The sequence below is a fragment of the Crassostrea angulata genome, chromosome 3 (assembly GCF_025612915.1).
Source record: "Crassostrea angulata isolate pt1a10 chromosome 3, ASM2561291v2, whole genome shotgun sequence".
Taxonomy (NCBI): domain Eukaryota; kingdom Metazoa; phylum Mollusca; class Bivalvia; order Ostreida; family Ostreidae; genus Magallana; species Magallana angulata.
This window is the reverse complement of record NC_069113.1, coordinates 14,710,606-14,728,649: the sequence shown is the minus strand read 5'-3', so window position 1 is coordinate 14,728,649 and position 18,044 is coordinate 14,710,606. Positions and strand designations below refer to the sequence as shown.

At 31.6% G+C, this 18,044-nt stretch overlaps 1 protein-coding gene and 1 long non-coding RNA gene across 4 annotated transcripts; one reads left to right on the top strand and one right to left on the bottom strand.

The window, feature by feature from the left end:
• The first annotated feature begins 2,497 nt into the window (after nucleotides 1-2,497).
• Nucleotides 2,498-8,945, top strand: LOC128178980 (uncharacterized). Of its 3 annotated transcripts, XM_052846427.1 has the most exons (6): nucleotides 2,499-3,068; nucleotides 4,301-4,493; nucleotides 4,628-4,941; nucleotides 5,049-5,300; nucleotides 5,425-7,323; nucleotides 7,486-8,941. In XM_052846427.1, exons 1-6 carry the CDS (start codon nucleotides 2,654-2,656, stop codon nucleotides 7,518-7,520), a joined length of 3,108 nt encoding a protein of 1,035 aa, XP_052702387.1. In that variant the 5' UTR covers nucleotides 2,499-2,653; the 3' UTR covers nucleotides 7,521-8,941. The 3 variants fall into 3 exon arrangements, with proteins under 3 accessions (XP_052702388.1, XP_052702386.1, XP_052702387.1); XM_052846428.1 differs by having other exon boundaries at nucleotides 2,498-3,068; nucleotides 4,628-4,875; nucleotides 5,425-8,945; XM_052846426.1 differs by having other exon boundaries at nucleotides 2,498-3,068; nucleotides 5,425-8,944.
• A 3,007-nt stretch (nucleotides 8,946-11,952) lies between these two features.
• LOC128177686 (uncharacterized) lies at nucleotides 11,953-14,106 on the bottom strand. Its single transcript, XR_008242865.1, has 2 exons — nucleotides 13,368-14,106; nucleotides 11,953-12,579 (listed from the first exon to the last, which is right to left on the bottom strand). It is a non-coding gene; the product is annotated as an uncharacterized LOC128177686 (long non-coding RNA).
• Nucleotides 14,107-18,044: the final 3,938 nt, after the last annotated feature.

Sequence of the window (18,044 nt, the reverse complement as noted above, 5' to 3'; positions counted from 1 at the left end):
TTTCCTAAGGTCGAACGGTTCAACAGCCTATACATGCGACAATAGCAACAGGCGCACCAGTAAGAGGCTATTTATTTCTCGAACGACTTTGAAAAGTCCTTATGTAAGCTCATGAAAGGAGTGAAAAAGTTGACAGCTGGCTACTGGTTCATGATTATTGAAAAACCAAATTACAGGTGAAGGGGAAATCAGTTTCCGTTTTTAATAGACTATGGTCCTTATCAGTTAATAATGTGCATAGTCATAAGACTAGTACTATACCGCTTGCTTATCATACATGTAACAATCGGCTAGGAAACAACTTGATCTAGTACTCAGCCTTTGGATTTATTTATCATACCAATCGGTTAATTGTTCGGCTAACTTTGATATGAAATTCATGATCATCACCAAAGACAATAAAATGTAAAAAAAAAATCGATATTAATTTACCTTTTTATGTACTTATTATTTCTAATATAATATAAAAATTCAAGCCATGTATCCTGCTTTTTTCTTACCCTTGCAGGTCATGGATAAAAATCTGAAATAATATTCTTATTTGAGAGTTCGCCCATACCAATTTCGCGATTAAAGTCGTCATACTCATCGGAAGAATGTTCATATGTATAAATTAATACAGAGAATTGTTTGAATCTTTATGAACTTCTTCAATATACATAGTAGTCTTCATTGTAGAGCAAAGGAACATTTTGTGACTCCCAGGGTCGTGTGTAGCTACGCACTTTGAAATGTTTTTCAAAGTGCGTTTTTGGGACCAAGTTAACCCACTTTGAAAATACTTTTCAAAGTGCGTTGTAAAGGTACATCAAAATCTTTTAGCATCGAGACACTTAACGCACTTTAAAAAAAATATGTATAAATCACAAGTTCTGAAATTGAATTTCTAATTTGTTGATAGTATGATGATTTGTTAACACTAGTGAATCTAATGTACCGTCTTTGAGGGTGCAAGTTCACCAAAGATACAGGTCAATTACCAGTACATCATTTAATTGATTACAGCAAGACGGTCCCCTGACCCTCATTTTTCCAAAAAATTATATTCAGCAATTTTGAGTTAACATTTAAGATCTAAATACATTTTGTTGTAAATTGAGTACAGTGATATAGAAAAAACAAAAACAAGCTGACCAAACAATAATTTCTCCATTGGTATGTTAAAGAATCTATAGGTGTTTTAACATGAACCATCTTTTCAAATTCAAATCAAATAAATCACTTCATTATAAAAAAAAGTTACATTAACAAACATTTAATTATCATAAATTTAAAGATAAGCATAAGGGTGTGGGTGTTTTACTCTCACACTTATCTTTTAAAAGATCATATTGTTTTTGATGTTTTTGATAAAAATAACGGTTCCTTTTTGTCACATCACGTTGGTTTATAAGCACAAACAATTGATATCAGTTGAAATATGTTAAACACTGATATCTATTATCAGGAAAATGCAGTTGTTAAGCAATGCAATTTATGTATCAGTTGAAAAATTGTAATCTCCCGGGTTGTTCTTTTTATGTAAATTGTCAAACTACGTAAGCTTATGAGGAAAGAAAAATAATTCTAGTCGAGAAACTGTTTATCAAGTTAGCTGAGCATGCATTGGGTTCTTTTTTAAAATATACATGTATCTCATTGAGCCAAACAAGTTTAAAACAATAATATACTGTATATAAAAGTATCAATTATTTCTACTTAACCCTGAACAATTTTTTTTCACAGTACGTTTATATGGACTATATCAACGTACTTTGAAAAAAAAATAAGTGCGTAATTTTTCAAAGTGCGTTGTAACAGTAGCGACTTGAATCGTCATGGACATTTTTAATATCTCTCCTTAAGAAACTGTCCTTTCCCCAGTTGTACTAGCATATCAATAGAAAGTTACATCCTTTTTAGCCTCTTTCTGACCACAAAGGTTCATGTTTTCAAACTTGAAGCATATATACATTCAATACATAGCTTCTATAATAAATCCAAGTACTGCTGTAATTGTTCTTGAGAAAATTATTCAAGGAACGGGATGATAGACTTTTGATCACTTCCTTATGGAATCATATTTGGAAAATCTTTAAACTTTCCACCAGGAAGCTTTTTGTTGAAGATTAAATACAACTTACTATTTTGGTTTTTGACATTTTTTTTTAACAAACTGATAAGCCTTTCACATATGGTACAATACGTTAAAGCCACCTGTGCCATCAATAAATTAAAAACATACTTTCCTGGCTGGCTTAGGTATCGTTCGCACAGTAACAATTCAAATAATTCTTTAAATGTAATATAATAAAACACCAACAATTTTAAAATATTGAAATAAACACATTTATTAATTTAAAACTAAAAGATAAAGAGTCTTTATTTTAGGCAACAGGAAATAAATATTTCATTTTCTGGAGTTTTGGTAAGCTGTATTATATCGGAAAAAAACTCTGAAAATTAAGGGAATCGTTTCCGTCCTCATGTTATTAAAATATCACAGATTTTAAAACTTCCAGGAAATAAATGTCATCACAGAATAATGTGTTGAACAACTTCAGTCCAAATTATATTCAACGATTTCAAGGCACACAACAAATATCAGCAAAAGGATTATCTATTGGTATAAATAACATCGTAACGCGACTATCCCTGGATTTAAACACTGAAGATGTCAATGAAGAACGTCACTCAGATGATAGAAAAAGAAAAGCAAAGAGCAGCTCCTCACGAGTATTGGCGAAGTGAAAAGAATCAGAGCAATGAGAATAAGGATTCTGAGGAGGTATCGGTTTTCGACAATTGTTTAACTGACACCGAGGCCACACTCTCTTTCATTGATCTAAATTCTGAGAGCACCGATCTACACAAAGAGAATAAGCATTCTGATCAGACGAAAGATATTGAAGAGGATTCTGACAACATTGCAAGTGGAAGCACTTATTTTGACGATTTAGACGAAACAGACTATTTTGACAGTGAAGATGAATACTGGGATACACTCAGAGACAAGGACATTAAAGAAGAGATTTGTCAACATTGTCAATCGTATCATCTGCCACGGAGCATCCAAGATGAAGCATTATGTGAGTGTTGTCACATCTAAGGCAATTTTTGCGTAATTTTTTTACTTGATCAAAATTAAGTACGTTTTGAAAATACAACCCCTTGTTTAAATAATTATGTTAATATATAGAAAAGGTCTGTTTAGGTTGAGGTTCGATACCACCAAAACTTTAAGCATTTATGTTTTGTTTTTCTTCGTATTTATTAAAATATTCTAACAGACTATAGTCTTGATATTGAGAAATTCTTCATTTGCAAAATGGAAAATAATGTAATGATAAAAAAAAATACTGTTCACTTGTAGGATTAAGTACGTTTTATTAATTGACTATCGACTGAAAATTAGTATGCAAACAAAATAATGGTACTATAAACGACAGCTTACTGTCAGATGCCTTTTTCCGGCGTTTTCTCCAATACAACTGTAAGTTTCAGTCTATTCCATCAATGCCACATTGTGGTTTATATATTTCTCTAAATGATCAATTTAAAATTGTTTTGGATAAACTTCTTAGACATATATTACATTTAATTGAAAACATGGCAACATTCGCTGTGAGACAGTCCATTTTCCATTTTGTACTATATGTCTGGCAAGTCCTCTTTTCTCTGCTTTTGCTAGGGAACCCTCCGCCGCAGCTGAAATGCATTCGCCGTTATCCTCGTCTAGGAGTCTCTAGACTATATGAATGGTAAAACAAGGTTGCTAAGCTACCAGCGTTTAGACCGTGGTGCTTAATTATTAGTATAAGTATAAAATAATTTCAATAACTTTAACTTTAATTTGTTTAACATCACAAAATAAAACAAGATATCTATGAACCAATGTTCACAAGTGTTACTCTGATGTGAAAAAACATAATAAGCAAAGTCGTCATTTAACAGACAATTGACGCCTGGTTTGTTAAAAATGAATCCGACCATATGTCTAAACAACGAGTGTGTTAAAATTTTAAGCAGCTGAAATTGAAAGTTGCTGTGAAATCTCTAATGAAAATTTGTTACGGACAGACAGACAGGCACATGGGAAGAACAGTACAACGCCGGCCAATTCGGGATCCGCGTTGCCTGTACTGTATATCCCCCTCATCTTCGCAGCCGGCTTTAATAAATTACAAGTTTAATACAACAAAGCTGTCTGTTGGTTTTTCTATGTAAATTAAAAGATGAATCAAATGAAAAGACGAAAAAAGCTTTCGTCAATGTACAATTTAAAATAAAAATTAATCATGAGTACTATCTTAATATTCAGGCCCTTTTGAGGAAGTTTATGATCAGTACCAAGCGTTTACACCAGCTGTACAACGATTTGCCAAAGAAAACGACTTTGAAATTCACGACGTGTATGGGGATGAAAACTGTCTGTTCCGTGCAGTAGCAGATCAGTTTATGGTCAACGGATGCCCTGGACACACAGAGATGTCGTTACGAGAGACAGTGATAAAGTAAGGAATGGGGTACATGTATATACATGTACTTCATTTGATTAAATTGTTTTTAAGAGAATCAAAATGAAACTAAATATATAATGTTACGATCATTCAAAACTTAAATCAGGATTGCTCTTTCTTTATCGCAGATGCCTGAGAAAAAATTCAGAAAAATACGGTGTACATCGTTCAGCTTTTTTATCAGAGGAAATATGGGAAGCTTATCTCCACAAAATGAAGAAAACGAGAGAACGGTTAAATCGTACTTTCATGCAGGTGTTGGCTGACGTTTTTATGCTGGATATCAGTATCTATAGTGGCTTCGACGACAGAGTCCAATATTCATGTATTACTGTGGAACCTGCTGAAAAGATGAAAACAGTTTCCATTTTCCTCGGTCAGATTGGAGAATTTCATATTTTTAGTTTTCGTCCTTTGCAATGGATGAGAGAATTGCCTTATAGTAAATAATATGGTTTCTTCATTATTATTTTAAAGAGAATAATATCGTTTGAATATAATAAATTTTCATAAAATGACATAATATACCAACGCATAATCAATTTTCAGAAGCTCTGATATTTCGAATGCTGGCGATTTGCACAGAGAAACCCCTTGATGAGAGAAGAAATCTTGTGGATAGAAAGGTTGCAATTATGTCACCAGGACATTTTCCGAAATCCAATTTAGCTGAGAATGTTCAGTTTGTCCTACAGAGTATTTCTTTACAAGAAGAGTCAAGATATTTACCTTCTTCAGAACATTCCGAATGCAAGAGGATTTTCAAATCTTATAATGGACGTGATTTAGAGCTGGAAGAAGGCACGTATTTAGAAAATATTTAACTAAAGTTGAAGCAAAATATTAATTTTATATGACTAAATGGTATCTTAATTTTGTATAGTGAGGACTTTTAAAGTAAAGTATTTTCTTTTTTTTTAATTAGTTGCAGATATTCGAAGTAGATTAATTGAAGATCAGTCACGGGTTGACTCTTTGTCTGGGATACCCTTGCCTTACTTGGGTTTTATCATGAAACTTATTTTCCCGTACAAAATGTTCGACGGTGAAATTGCCCGATATTCTTTGCTGAGGATCGGTGAAATACATTTTCATTATTTGGGTTCCTCTGCAGACCAAAGTTGTTTAACATTGCGCGATGTAAGTCGCACTCAGAAGATGCACAAACTGGAAATAGACCGGAAGAAAAAGTCAAGTTATTGCAGAGTTGTCGTTCTTAAAAGGGACATCGAAGCAATATATGACAATGATTCTCTAGATGATTACACTGGAGCAAGACATGTGATTGTTGACACCTCAAATTCATACCCTGGATTCTGTAGGCTAAGACTCTCGTCATCCTCTTTAATTAGTGCTAATGAGAACGTTGCCAAAATTGGTTCTGTCATGTATCAAAAGGCATTCAGAATTACTGCCAAATTACGTTCAGATGTAGATGTAAAGTACGGCAGAAAAGTCGAATGTATTGGGGTGCCATGTTATGCATTTCCATTCATGCATCGTTGGACCAAAAAAAGATATGATTTCCCTTCTAGAGAAGTCATTTCTTCTACCATCGAATTCGGTTGCACTTTGATTCCAAAACCTCACCCAAAATGCACGTGTCCTGATCTTGAATGGCAATTTAATTTCTCAATGGCCGAACACTTATTATTCAAGAGTTTAACAACTTCACAGCGACATGGTTTTTTCGTCCTTAAGTTACTACTTAGCAATATGGTGCATCATACACCATTCAAAACAAAACATCTTAAATCTGTATTTTTTATGGCTTGTGAAGAAATGCATGTTGATGTTTGGGAAACAAATTTCAGTGGATGTGTACTGTATGTGCTGAGCTCATTATTGTCATGCTTAAAGGCAAAGTTTCTCCCTCATTATTTCATTCCAGAGAACAATCTTCTTGACTGTTGTAAAGAAGACGACATTAGCACCATGTCTACTATTGTCGAGTACATTCGTCTTTTCCCTACTAGTGTCATTGAATTAATTGCAGAGAAATATGGATTTACGTATGGAGCAAATTTGATTAAAAGTGTCTTGTCAAAAGAAAACTATTCTGCCGATAGGCAAGACTTTCAAGCAGGACTAGATGAATTATTTGGGCAACTCACAATTAAAACAGCAAAAGTTATTGCTAAAATGGGATTCTACAACATATCACTTGATATTCTTCAGGACCGGTTTGAGCAAACTCTTTTGGGTCTACAAACAGGTTTGAGACAAGCATCATTTAGTTTTTGCGATTTTTTCGTTTCGGCTTTGATGGAAATAAGACAAAAATCCTCTCGCGTCAACCTGGCGCGTACTTTTGACATGAGGATAGGAACAAATATATCAGCTATGGTTTTAGAGAAACAACAAGTAACACTGCAAACATATCTGCCTTGGACGGTTGACCCAAGATTAGACTGGATCAAAGTACCATGTACCAATAGCACAGATTTTACTTCTATAGCAAGTTTTTTGTATGATATTAGTAAGAGGGAATATTGGAGGCGAAATACAGTACTTGCTGAGCTTGCCATCACAACAGCGATTCAATGTATTCAAGAAACGTTGAAGCAAAACTCAGGCTCCAGAACAAATGAAGATGTTCAAAACCCAATTTTAAAGAGGAACCTGATCTTGTTTTACATGCATGTGTACAGCATTTCGCGGTTGAATTTTTTTATTTATCCTTTGATATACCATATGGACGAAATAGAAGAACTTTGCACCGAATTTCCAGAAATAGCTGGAATGATTTATTCAATGTATATGTATACACGACAACCTGCCAAAGCCGAAGAATATTCCAAAAAGTTTGAGGCTTACGTATTTGGTAGGAGTAAATGCAAAATACGTTTCAAATACATTGTATAATTGAGCAAAGTCAACTTATTAATAACAAGTACATTTTGTACACTCATAATAAATGTCAACCTTAAACCTCTAAACATTTTTGAGCTGCATTAATTAATCGTGTTATTTTTTTCTTTTTCAGATCACATTTCAGAAACTCGCTACTCTATGGACTGAGACTAAAGTGTGCAACAGAATACTGTTTATATAAAAAAAAATATCATAACATTTACGGCACTGTTCGTGTTCTGTAGAATTCGTCTGTCATTTGATTTTCAGTTTGAGGATTCCTTGTTTTCGCGATATTATGGCCTTTGTACATCATTTGATTGGTTTGAAATTTTCTTTACCTATGTGCAACTAACAGGCAAACTGGGTTCCTATCTATAGGGATATTGGGAAAATTTATTAAATCTAAACCCAACTAACTGGAGTTCCTGGAATGCTTTATAGTTCAGTTAGTAAAAATGCATATATTTACTTGATTTGAAGAACTTTATACGTGAATTGAGCATATCATTTTCAGATAGTGTACCTTTCCTCCAGCAGTCCAATACTTGTCTAGAAAATTAAATACTACTCAGCTTTTCCAAACTAAACCATATAAGTATTTAGTCTCAAAATTATAATTGATTGGTTAAAGCAATAAACAGTACTTCTTGCATTGTATTTACCAAATTATGTCTTGAACAGATGTTGAATGCATGAGAAATAAGGTTTTATTCTTGATACATGTACCAAGAATTTTATAAATTTAAGGTAGTTTGTTTAGAAAGGTCTTTGATATAAAATTGATTAATATATTGATTTTAACATGTTTAGCAGAACCCAATGAAACGTTTCAAATCTCCGAAAAGTTAAAATTTCGCGCAATAAAAAGTTAAATATATTGATCAAGTATATTGATTTTAATTTTAAATTGAATGATTTTTAACATTCTCCCCTTCAGAAACTCTTACTTATGAAAAAAAATTCCCGAAAAACTTCTTATTATTGATTTTAGATAAAAAAAATTCTTTATGAACGTTGTGCATTTCATTAATTAACTAATAATCAACATATTCATAGCCAAAACCATGTTTATCTAACTATGACGCGAAGTTTATTTGCCAAATTCGAGGTTAAATCATTTTTAAATTTAATTCCAGGAAAATATGAATCCCAATGAATAGGACAGTGATATTCTAAGATTTAAAGTATGTAAACCAGATGTTCTTCCGTCGCACGCTTTTTACAGATATCCGGATAATTCGATCAAGTGTGATACAGAAACGAAGGCTTTGGTATCCCTGTTTCTGGCATTTGAGTTGATTGCGCGTTCTCTCGCAGTCATAGAGACTAGGGCAGGTTTTTTCACAGGCACATACATTCCCATTTTTTAACAAAATAAAAGTTAAACCTCTTGTGCGTTCTTTTGATTTATTTTCATTGCACTGAAATTCGATTAAACTTAAGATAAGATATCACTGTATGAGTCTAGGAAGGGTAAATAAGCTGTAACGTTAAATCAATATAGTTTTCGCGAAAGGTTTTTAAGTACCCATTGATTGTCTTATTTGGAAATCAAATAAAAAAATATGAAAGAGAATATAAAAAAAACAAAACAATCGGATAAAAAGTATGTTCTTGAAAATGAAGAGACATACAATAATTATAATATTTCTATAGAACAGTTATGCTGCATATAGTTATTAAAACGTAATTCATTTATGATTCTTAATACGTTTATATCTGTCAATTTAGATGGTTTGTAATTCAGTTCTGGAGGCTGGATGGTCAACAAATTAAAAACCGAAAATTTATAAATTTGAAATAGCTACATGTATTACTTATTATTTGTCATAGAAAAAAATCCATATATAATACATCTTTAATATTTTCCTATATTTGATATAGAGCTCTTCTTTTAAAGGAGGTCAGTAGAGTCTAAAAGATGCAAAGACTATCAAGTTATCTTAAAGTATAACACGACTTCATAATTAAAAAAATCCAATTACCATTATCTTATTACATGTATTACTTGATTGAAAAAATCCTAAAATATCTGTGAACTTGAACTTACTGTTTACAAAGTTTTATATCCTGAATACTTTGCCCTTAGATAAATTTCGTCCAAAATGAGTATCATCAGCTTGCACATTAAGTCTTGCAATTAATGAAAAAATAAAACAGAATATCTTAAAGAGGTTCGATCCTCTGATTTTGGGTAGCCATTTTGTGTCACCTCTAGTCTGGAAATTCTGTGTCATATATGAATTCTACTTGTAAATTCCTTTTTTACAATACCAAATAAACTCTATTGAATAAAATAGTGAAGAAAAAATTCCATATTTAGAGAGTGTAGTAAGGGACTATATTTTGTGGCGGAAGGTTTTTAAGAAGAAAATGAACATTTTTCATAACTCGGTTGTTTTAGAGCACCGTAATTTTAGCTTTCTTATTTTCCGTGCAGACCAAATTTTCAGATAGTTTTTGCACTGGGATATCTTCGTATTGTTTAAAGAAGATATTTCAACAATATTTCAATGTTTCTATCGACATATATTAGCATGTTTAAGTGATATTTCATAAAAGTAAAGAAAAAATTAACTCCAATTTTCCCCTAAAATTAGCTTATTTCATGCCATATCTCAAAATTTACATTATAGACCCATAATTTTGGTTTTATTTTCTGAATATTTAAGTTTCTTTTGACAAGTCTGTCATAATTTGAGAAAAAGTTTGAGACTTTTAAATTATTTAATTACATGTTTAATCGTTTATGAATAAAATAGTAAAAATTGCAAACTTTTTCATTATGATAATTTTAATTTTATTAATTCTAAATAATATAAATTTGAATTTGAAACCATGGTTCATTTCGATAAAAAAATTTTAGAGGGAAAAGCGATTTATGTGCAATTTGCATTCTCAGTGCAGAGAGGTCATATTAAATACACCGTAGCACCGAAAGGAGCATATAGACCCCAAAATTTTGTTTTGAATTTTGGTTTAGATATGTGTGTAGATATTTAAAAAATACTTTAGAAAAAAACTTAGAGACTTTTGATCGCAGGATCCAACGTCCTTAACAGGCTAGTGATCTGACTGGGAAGTGAAGCACAACTTGATTTTATATTTGAGACATAAATTATCTTAAACGATTACAATGGTTTACAACTAGTGTTAACAGGTTACCTTTAAGCTGAATGGTCCGATTTGGATTTATTCTTTTCAATAATATAATAATTTTGATCAGTCATGCAACATCTATAGGATACCAAGTAAAACTGCAAATTGGTAACAACACCGCAATGGATTTAATGTAATGTTTAAAAACAAACACAAACCCTCGGTTTCGTGGGTATTTGTTTCCAGCTTGTTTCACCATAATAGGGTTCAATATATTTTCTAATTCAAATATCTATGAATTATTATCTGGCAGACCACTGAGTCAAATGCCGGAGTGATTATTTTATTTCTTTGTATACTTGCGTGTTGTCTACCAGAACACATTTTCTTTTCTATTTCTGTTTTCATGGACAATATAAAGTTTTTGAATTTGTATTCATCAAAACTTTCATAACTTTACTTGTGTCGACAAGTTGACATTTAAATCGAGATTTGGCCTTTAGACATAGTTGCATTTTGGCCGAATGGGTGTCAGCTGGTTGTGATCGAATACCGCGTGTAATGTAGATTCAGGATATTAATGTGATCGTAATATTTACGGGCGTCTCATGTCAAAATGAGAAACACGTTGAATTTAATGTAAATGTAACAATTACATTGATATTGCATTTATAATAAAACCAGAAAAATCAACAATGATACAGATCCATCAATTATTACTATTACAACACAGAAATATGTAAGTCAAAGATCATTATGTGGTTGTTCTTAGATTGGTTGCTTCGACTTTTTATATGAATTTTATTGAATAAGTCGAGCGTGATATATATATATATATATATATATATATATATATATATATATATATATATATATATATATATATATATACGAAATATTACATCAGCTAGACATTAAGTTTCAATGGGTTTGTTTTTATATAAATCAATTAAAAATTTATTGGTTACGTTTACAAAGATGGTAAAAAAGGAAAACAGGTATGGTTTTGGTGAAAATGTTAAAATGAAAGGTCCTAACGCTCAGGAAAAGGGGTGTGTATCGAAACAAACATAAAAAAACGTATATTTTTTTATGTAATAACGAGTCAGTTAACGTTAAAAAAAATTACACATCACAGGATAGATAGATAGATATAATCTAATTGATTAAGTATAATGTAATTCATCTTAAACTGTAGCTAAATTGTACTTTTGAATACACGTCTCTTTTTAAAATTATCAATAGATATTCACATGACACTATTAACATTTATGTATCTCATGAAATGTTGCATTTGCTAGAAATGTATTTTCAAAAAATCAGTTTTACCTCTTAAGAGGTTGTTCAATTCGTCCACATTCACCGAGGATTTAAAATTAAGAAATTTGTCACAATATGTAAGAAAAGAGCCGGTGAATAAACGTCTATTAGGAAGTTTGAAATTGAAACTGGTTTTTAGTATAGTTTTGAACTTTAATAAAGAAATGAAAGATTAAAATAATTGTAATTTTTTTTAATAGCTAAACAGCTGTTTATTACAGATATATGGACTGTGAATACAAAGATATTTTAATAATTACACTGCAATATGTGCCACATGGTTAATGATGTGTGATATATATGTGACCTCGCGTGCGTTTAACGTGATTTAAGTACCACATGTGATATACCCATATGTTTAACATATGTTTGATCTCAACATATGTAAAAAAATATGTGGCACATATTAATGTGTACCATTAAAACAAAAACATCAAATACTAGGACGAAACAATGTACAAACCTATCAAGCTAGGGCGTGAACCTTAATAACGAATTACAATATTAATGCCAAATACAACGCAATTATTTATTATATCCGTAGATTTTGACCATTATGTCGCATGTTTTTCAAAAGATCTCCAGTTTAATCGTGTATGATACAGAAAGTTAGACGTTGGTATGCCTTCTTCTGGCAATCGAGTTGACATTGCGTTCTGTTGCAGCCATACTGAGGAAGAGGGCAGGCTTTTTCACAGGCATCCAATTTCTGATTGGCGTTCATCAAACATTGGTACTGGATGTTGAAATCGTTACACTGCCCACAGATTACACCAACCAGGCCCAGCAATACTAATAGCTTAATCTAAAATACAGGGAGTTCAAGGCTTGAAAATGTAATTTTGATTCTCAGGTCAAGTTACATATAACAAGGTTGCCAGATTACATACAACATTTAAATAAAATGTTTTTACAAAAATTCGAAATGCATATCACAAGAACATAAAAAATGAAAAACGTTTCCAAAATGTGCTAACCATTATCTACTACATTGTCCAAAATATAATACGAAATATAACAATTAACACGTTTACAAATTCTACAGATCCTAACTTACTACTTTACGGATCTAATTAACTTAGAATTGTGGAAAATCAACAACCTTTTCACACTGTACATAGATTTATACTAGAGATTCAGCAACCAAAATATTACGTAGAATATTGGTATTTTCCTTGAAAATATTTTTGAGATAAGAAATCTTCGCATAAATACAGAGATATTGACGTTTTATTTAAAGTAATATATAAGTAAAACGTCAATATCTCTGTATTTATGCGAAGATTTCTTAACACAAAAATTTAAGTACCCATCGATTGTCTGCGGCAATTTTTGTTTGGAAGTCAAAATTGATAAACATTAGGAAATATTTATAAAAAAAATGTCAAACAGCGATCAGATATTCTTTAAAAAATTAAAAAATGCAATAAGAATAATTCTATTATAAGTGTATTGTATTCTTCTTTTTAAAAAACATGAAATTTTTTAATTGAATTCTCTCATACTTTACACGTTTCTGAACAGTCGGTTCAACTGGTTTGTGATTCAGTTAAAGTTTGACACGACTTCATATTTTAACAAAAATCTACTTACCATTGTATAGGTGCGTCTGAAAAACTCCTAAAATGTGTATGCGCTGTAATATATATATAACAGAGCTTTATATCCTGAATACTTTGCCCTTTGGCAGTATGTAAATTTTGTGCGAAATGTGTGTCATCTGGTTGCGCACAATATGACGATAATTAATTGGATTTCACCATTTAAGGTTAAATCCATTTATCAAAGTAAACGGACAATATTTTTTCTTTTTTTTTTTAAAAAAATTTCGTAATTTGAGCTTTATTGACTTTTCGCGCGAAATTTAGTGAGAACATCATGAATTGCTGACGTCATTATAGTACGCATTTACATCATCAGTCAAAGCAGAAAATTTTATCCACCCTCCAACCCTCTTTAACTAGCTTTTTTGGTTATTGAATATAAAATGTTTCATATTAGTTGTGATTTTATTACACCTTTTCTGCTGTTAGATTTGTTGTATTTACAGGTTGTGTTGCTTTTGATCTTGCTGAGTAAATGTACTGTCTTCATCAATCCCATCGTCATGGCCGTTTTTTGCATCTTCTTCACCAAAGTCTGAGACGCCTCAAAGTGTGGATACGGCTTTTAGGCTTACGAGTAGTATCATTGGACTTGGTTATAACTAATATGTGCTTATCTTGACAATATGTAATTGTGAACATCTGTTCCCAGGGTTCACCATTTTTGCATTTTTAGGGATGCCATACAAGGCTATATATTGATGCCTCGGCTCCCTCACTTAAACGGCCATGGCCCATTCAGTCAATAAAAAGAATTCAGTATGAACTAGCTATTTCTTCTTTTTATTATTTATTGGGTATACTGGCACTCCCTTATTTTAACTTTCACCTTTGATAATGATGTTTGTATTGCTTAACTTGTTATTCCAGATCAAATTTGAGAAATTTAACCCTCTGACTGCGGCAGGGACATATATGTCCTTTTACCGCTGGCTGCGAGAGGGACATATATATGTCCTTCACGACGTCATGAACGTAAAGTCACTTCTCCCTTTCATTTTCAATAGATTTTATATCATTTTTACTCGATTTTTACTATATAGATTGATTTTAATTTTTAGAAACATCAACCTTTTGTTATAGTTAATAAAAATTATCGAATTTTTTAGCAAAAATTTTGAAAATACGCTTAAGATACAGTAACTCACGACGACTTGATGTCGTAAGTAATGAGTGTTAAAGCAATAAGAGTTGCAATTTTCATGTTGATATTTTTTTTTTTGCGAGAATATCTTATTTTCTACTAAAATGACATAAAAATATCATGGTTTTTAAATTTTTGGTGTGAAAAGGCCGTTAAGAAGCTTTTGAGCATAACTGATTTATTGTCGTCCTGTACAAAAATTGATTTGCTATATATTCCTTAGAAGAGAAATATTTCCTCTGACAAAAATGAATGGTTTTTTTCAAACCGTATTTATCATAAAAGTTTACATGTAAGTTATATATGCACTAGCATCTTTTTACAGCAAAATACAATTCTAAAAAATGCAGCTCGTATTGCTTTAACTTTATTGCGGTTATCATCTCTGAGACTCCTGCAGCATTTAATGTGGATTATATCAGACAAATGTGAAATAAAAATAAAGACTGGTTTGAGCTGATATATATTTGCAACTTTGAGCTTCTTGCGATTCTCGTGAAACGGAGTCGCACGAAAATAAGAAAGTTTAAAGTATATCATACCTATACATTTCGTTCTCCTTTTCAATTATTCCGGTTATGAGTATGAAAACATTATACAAACCAAGAAAAAAAAATGAAAAATGAATTATTCAGTCGTCATTACTCCCCCCCCCCCCCCCATCCCGGATCTTCATCTGAATAAAAAAAAAACAATAAATGATACATGCAGTTTCTCGTAAATTGTAAGAGTACATTATAATTTTATTATTACGCAAATTACCGATATCCGAATGCATGCCGTGAAACAAAATGCAGAGTATGGTTTTCCATGTTGACTAGCGGTATTTGCAAGTCATCAGATCGTTTTCAGAAATATGGACTCTTTAGTGCCGTACTCGAAGTTTCCCTATCTAAGATTTTCTAAAAGTACATGTATGTATCTGAAACCCTGGTAGAAGTCTGATATAAATTTTGCTAGAATCAATTGTAAGAACTGAATGAACTACCAAACTATCACGATGAATTTGCAGTCTAATAGTACCTGAAGTTTTGAAGGGAATAAATGGAGAAATCGATCCATCATCGATTCTTTCTGACATGAATTATGTCTTGTAGAAATTTTCAAACATACTAACCATATATACAAACACATGTATTATTGGGGTCGTCTTGGCCGTCATGCAATGATTTTGTGATGGTTTATTTGTACGTAGATACTCCTACACGTACACATACTCGAACAATTATGTACATTCATCCACTTTTGATATAAAGCACAACTTTCAAAATTAATTTGAAAATTTTTGAGAAAAAACTTGTTTGAAGAGGGGGGAGGTGTCATTAAATCTACGTATTCTTTTTTAGATATTACTTTAGTAAAAAATTAAACGACTATCATCAATTTGACCGTATATATAAAGCACGCTAGGCTCCCTTGAATACACAATAAATGCTTACAAATTCTCACTGGAAATGTACTCATTAAATTTGCAGCAGTGGTGTTTTTTTAACAAATGTCAACAAAGTAAAATCAAAATCAAGGTATTGATTTATTACGAATATAATTTATTTCTTGAAAGGTTTACTTTCACAATTGATCACATACGTTGATGTTTGAAATGTGATTAACATTTTGCAAGCAACTTCTTCAATTATATAATTACCATATAAAGGACATCATTATATGTGCTAGTGCTATACCTATTATACTAGTCCAGTGCTTAACCCTAAGATTTAAAAAATAATTAACGAAAATACATCTTTAAATTCGATAATAATAAACATCTACAAATATTTAAATGACATATACACATGTAGTTGGAAATTAAAGTATTCCGGTGTGTTTAATTTAGTTGTCGTAGTTTACGTACAATATAATTTTTGAACCTAATAGAAGGGCAATGCAAGTTTTCATCATGACATCAAACGATCGTGGTGCATGAAACAGCCATAGCAAGCACACATGAACGAAAGTACAAAAGACGTATTTCATGTAGAAAAAAAACCCAACAATTTTAAGTAAATCTGAGACTTAATAAGATTGTCTTAAAAAAACAAAGACGAGCTGACAAATCGCTATTAGTAGATACTTTATATACTATATATACACGGCGAAATAAGATGTTACTATGTTTCGAAACATTTGATTTTAAAGGGGTTTTTTAGCCAGATATCAGACACTATATCCTTTAACAAGATTAAATAAGCCAGTATTTTTCACAGTATAACACTACATGCATAAGTCCAGTAAAATTAAGAAATTATCAAGAATAAAGATTTATACTTGGAAAAACCTACATTTGATTACTGTGTTACTGTAACAGTTGCATAAATGTAATTAAAAGGAAAGGATGTACATAAAAAATGCACAATGCCAAAGAAATGATATGGACGGTAAACAATTGGTATATTCTAATAAATTAAGGGGCTGCGAATTCTCTCTCTCTCTCTCTTTCTCCTTTTCGCTCGCTCTCTCTCTCTCTCTCTCTCTCTCTCTCTCTCTCTCTCAGAATTTTCTCTGAATGGGGAATCGTAGTTGTAGACCCTTATTGTTTTTGTGATCTGAATCTGTCTCTGATGAGATGCAGCCATGCGGAATTCTAAGAGTGATATGTAATGCACTTTGATCTAGATATATATACATGTAACCACCACCCCCCCCCCTTCTAAAAAACTCATACAAAGACAAATTGGTTGATACAACAAGAAATGATATCGTATTTAGTATATTTTCTAAGAATCTTTTGTTTACATGCTTGAGAATATCTCATTATTGTTCTTCAACAAATGTATAAAGATACATCTAAAATACTTTGTCAAAGACAAAAATGCCTCATCAAAAACATACAGTTATTGTACATGTATAAACATATTATGTTCTTGCATATAAAAGACAGTTGTCTTATAATCTATTCATAGTTTTCGGTAAGGATTATCGGGTTCACTGCGCAGACTTATTCCATGTACGAAACGATCTGTGTTGATACTGTATATAAAGTATATATATATAAAGTCCCATATTGACGCTATGCTATGGTAATAGAAAACAGCTACACATATGTCCACGCTTTTCAATACAATTATTGATGAACATTTTTTTAATACCTAAATATCCATCAAAAACAATTTTACATCTATCTAGTTATGTTCATGTAAATACAAGAATCAAATAGAAAACACCAGAATCCGAAGATTTCCACCGCTAATATGAAACGAAATATAATATATATACGAAACCATGAAGCATTGGGCTTAAATTTTGATAAAACGTAAAGTGAATAGTTTTTAGGGATGTTTGATTATTTTTCTATATATATTTGTTTAAAATATCGCAGCGTCATGTAATTCCCATGCAAAAAACTGAGCTATCAATATGTTTTTAGTCAATATTAATCTTGTGAACAAGATGGGTGATCCTGCTTGTCCGACAAATTGCCAGATGATGATGACCTGATATACTAAGTAGATCCAACAACGTGTCGGAAGTCAAAACCAAAACCAAAAAGGTGAAGAAATTAAATTTCAAAAAGCTGTTTATCTA